Raw genomic sequence first — 4,054 nt, forward strand, 5'->3', positions numbered from 1 at the left:
TTTTGTCGTAAATAAAAAAAAACATTTTTGAAATAAATACAATTTATATTTAGGATCATCGCTATGGTCGAAATCGTCCTCACAACAATCTTCGAGCCAATCACAATCTTCGAGTCAATCACAATCTTCGAGCCAATCACAATCTTCGAGCCAATCATCAATCGAATCTGGTGAACCATCTTTCAAATGGAAGACAGGTATTTTCCGTATTTTCCGTATCAGCGAAAGTTGAAATGTAAAGCCGTAAAATTCCACATCACCGAGTTAGTGCTCATTCTGGTGCTTTAGGTAGGTTGAGTGCATCGCAAAGTATCTTTTGTTTCTTCAGGTGATGATCTCACTGAAATTGAAAGGACCAAAGCGGTTATTTATGTTTTGGATCGGTATACAGTCTCCACAAAAGCATATCACGAGCTCTCTCAAATCGCGTTTGGACTTCCGCGCACTTATGCTGTGGAAAAAATACAGAAACAGATTTCAAGAAGTTTTGATATCGAACCAACTCCTGGAAAGACAGTAGGCGCTCAGATGAGACTAATGGGCCAGCTGGAAACTGACGAGAGAGTGAAGTCGGCAGAGAAAAGCATAATGGTTAGTCTAAAGACCCCCCCTTTCCTCTAAAAAAAATCGCCATTTTATAAAGAAAGAGCCTTATTATTTTTTCTAACAATCGAGTTTTATTTTTCCTGAGTAGCCCCTTTTTTGAGCAACTTCGTTTATTCTGATGAAGACTTTTAATTTTTTCTTACAAACAGAGCCCTATTTATTGAGAAGAGCCTAAGCAATTAATCTATTTCTTTTGTTATAATAGCTCAAAATCAGTGGCGATGGGACTAGACTTACTCGAAAATCAAATCTTGTGGTCATGTCATATACGATTATAGAAGAATCTGGTTCGTTTTACAAAAGTTCTGGTGAGCATGATTCTGTTCTGTTTTCTGGGTGCGGGGGCATGGCAGGCTGATGGGTCCCTAACTTTCTTAAAAGGGGAGCCATATTTTCTAGCACCCGAGGACGACAGCATGCATTTAATTTACTTGTGGATTTTCAAGTTTTTTGACAAAATAACATTATTTCTATATAGGGAACAACGCGGTTGGAGTTGGGATGGCTAGTGAGTCGTACGAGTGTGTGAAAGAATGCTTTCAAGATTTGATCACTGAGGTCAACGAAATTGCGAAAAAACCAACAATTGTGGTTGGTGGCAAAGAATTGGATGTTGAACTGTTTATTGGTGGAGACTACAAAGTAAGTACAGAGGTCTGGTCTAATAAAAAAATGCGTTCTCTTTTCCACTTTAAAAAATCTCATCATTTGTGCTTAATTGTGTTTTAATTCAGTTTTTTGAAGAAAGAAAATCGCCTCGGTATCAGTTTAAAATAGCCTCACATCATTCTATTTACCTTTTTATCCACAGTTTCTTCTCGTGATACTCGGCATGAAACAAGCTACTTCGGACAACTCGTGTATTTATTGTGACATCACAAGGGAACAGAGGTGAGAACAACCTAAAAGATTAATGCAATTGATGATTTTTATAAAGCTACTCTAACGTAGAAAGCTACATAGGCTAAAAGCATGTTCAGAGTTTTCTAGCTTCTACACCATCCTGCACCATCTACATAATACGAAAAATGTTCAATATTTTCAATACAATAATGATGTTTGCTTTAATAAAAAAACTCATGTACCTCTCTCTTTCAGACAAGATCCAACATTTACTGGGAAGAAGAGAACGATAGACGCGAAATGGTCAAAACAACGTGGGTGCAAAGACGACCCTATCCTGGAAAACGTTCCAATCGAACATTATTGTGTGGATGAACTCCATCTTCTACTGCGCGTCACTGATCGGTTGGAAGATGGGTTGTTTCATTCAATCCTTGATATGGATGAGGTAAACCAAAGCCTGTATATGTATAATAAAAACAATCTAATTAGTCCCTTACATTGTTCGATGTGTAAAGCAAAAGGAGTTAGCATCAAAGGGTGTGATCTGAGATGTCATTGTGCTTATGTAGTGTGAGAACATATTAGATATAAGAATTATTTTTTTTAGAAAAATGGAAACATGGAAATTCAGTCAAAGCTAGTTTCCGCGATGAAAGGAATTGGTATCACCCTCAAATTCTGGAGGAACAAGAAGAACAAAGTGGAATGGACCTCTTTGATGGGGAATGATAAGAAAAGAATGTTATCCAAGTTACCAGACCACTTTGACGAGTTCCTGCCCAAAGACCAAGTAGCTCCGACAAGAGAGTTATGGAAGGTAACTTTGGATCTAACCAAACCATTAATAATTGAGCTATTTCTTGTCCTCCATTTTATCCTGTTCAGAATTTTCTGAGAAGAAATCACGAAAACAAATTTTGAGCCACATTTTCTTACCATTTCAGGCTTTTGAAGAGCTTTACATCATCATGAACAGACCAGAATTGACACCAGCTGAAATTGACGACTTTGAGTTGAAGGTGTGAATACAATTTGTATTATCAACTAATTTTGAGTGCCAAACTTGTCCAATAACTGCAGATTTCGAGCCTAGAGAATTAATCAATTTACATTTTTTAGGCAATTGCATGGGTGTACAAGCTCAAAAGGATGAATGGATGTGGTTACGACTGGTCCTACCCAGTGACACCTTACATCCACATAATGGTCAAACACGTCCCAGATGTTTTGAGAAAGTACAAGACTCTCAGGATATTTTCTGGACAGGGTAAGTACCCTCTTCTAAACGATTGAGCACAAAAAATAAACATTAAAAAAAGTTACACAGAACCGTATGGGGAGCATTTGGACTGATATGAAATTTCCTTGTTAAGCCATTTTAACCAATATTGAAACTATAGGCTCAACTTACTTTTACTTTTTATAGGGGTGGAAAAGAAGAATGATGAATTTAGAAAGTTTTTTCACTCCAAAATCAATAAGAGAGATGCATGTGTTGACTTACTTGGGGTCGAGAAGCAATTACAGATGTTACAGGGGGGGCGTACGGGGTTGTCGGTGTGTCGGTATTGACCCTTTTTTGCGTCGGTGTTTCGGTGTTTTAAGTAAAAAGTGTCGGTATTTCGGTGTTGGACATACCTTGCGGTGACGGTAAAATAGATATTTTGGGTCGGTATTTCGGTAATTTGAGAAATACTGTCGGTGAATCTCCATATTTCAAAGGATCTCATAAAAGTTTTTTTAATCTACATTTCAGCTAATGAATATCTTATTTTTGGTAGCTACCCTGTCTCATCCTCTTTTTCTTAAAATTGTGTGCATAATGGTTTTTGTTAACCCATTTCTTTACCGGAAATGTGCACTTTTTGATCATAATACCCTACCCAGGGTGTAACAGGTAAAAAAAGCCAAGTTTGCAGAGTGTGGCGCGTTTTCTCGAGATCTCGAATGCAGCACTCATCAATCATTAAATTCTTTCATTTTACTTTATAATCTATTAACCCATGATTTAGATGCGTTTTTCAGCATTTTGGGCACTTTAAATTTCAAATTTTGCCTCCTCGGGCCAAGCCATGGTTGGCCCTCGAATCATATCTAATTTGCCTTTCAATATAAAATACTTCCTGTGGTCCTTCCTTTGCAGAGCTCTCTTTGCAGACTGTCAATACCTATTTAGTTTCAGCCTAAATCAAACGAACTATTTATCTGGATGGCGTAAAATGAGTTGCGCTCTTGCATCCTTTCTTTTGAGTTTTTTTTTCGAAACTACGATCAACATAGAATCGCGAACGAAAAGCCGAAGCAAGAAAAGTGTTGTGTATCCACCAGGGGTTAAAGAGGATGCTCACCCCAAAAATAAGAGATTACCAAAAAGATCGAAACTTGTTGATTCTCGCTGTGGTTTTTGTGGTCTTATGCTGACTAACTTTCTCCTTTTTAGAAAACAGCTCTTTTTAAGCTGTTTGACCGTTCTCACACAACAAATTTTTGCCTGCGGCGCCAAAATTACAAAGAACCCGTTTTTTGTTTCCGTGCTCATTATTCCTGCCTCTTTTTAGCCATTTATTATCAATGGAGAGTAAACTAAGACCAGCGGCGCAAA

General features: G+C 37.7%; 2 protein-coding genes and 1 long non-coding RNA gene across 3 annotated transcripts; 2 read left to right on the forward strand and 1 right to left on the reverse strand.

The window, feature by feature from the left end:
- LOC136797391 (uncharacterized) lies at positions 1–1,465 on the reverse strand. Its single transcript, XR_010845244.1, has 2 exons — positions 1,404–1,465; positions 1–340 (listed from the first exon to the last, which is right to left on the reverse strand). It is a non-coding gene; the product is annotated as an uncharacterized lncRNA (long non-coding RNA).
- On the forward strand, positions 123–1,348 carry LOC136797392 (uncharacterized). Its single transcript, XM_067053973.1, has 5 exons — positions 123–197; positions 329–591; positions 812–914; positions 1,085–1,252; positions 1,341–1,348. The coding sequence occupies exons 2-5, from the start codon at positions 529–531 to the stop codon at positions 1,346–1,348; spliced, it is 342 nt and encodes a 113-aa protein (XP_066910074.1). The 5' UTR covers positions 123–197; positions 329–528.
- On the forward strand, positions 1,439–3,016 carry LOC136797390 (uncharacterized). The gene is made up of 5 exons (XM_067053972.1): positions 1,439–1,497; positions 1,705–1,897; positions 2,060–2,269; positions 2,397–2,471; positions 2,572–3,016. The coding sequence occupies exons 1-5, from the start codon at positions 1,439–1,441 to the stop codon at positions 2,743–2,745; spliced, it is 711 nt and encodes a 236-aa protein (XP_066910073.1). The 3' UTR covers positions 2,746–3,016.
- The last annotated feature ends 1,038 nt before the right edge of the window (positions 3,017–4,054 follow it).

The sequence above is a fragment of the Clytia hemisphaerica genome, unplaced genomic scaffold (genome assembly GCF_902728285.1).
Source record: "Clytia hemisphaerica strain Z4C2 unplaced genomic scaffold, Clytia hemisphaerica genome assembly, whole genome shotgun sequence".
Lineage (NCBI taxonomy): Eukaryota > Metazoa > Cnidaria > Hydrozoa > Leptothecata > Clytiidae > Clytia > Clytia hemisphaerica.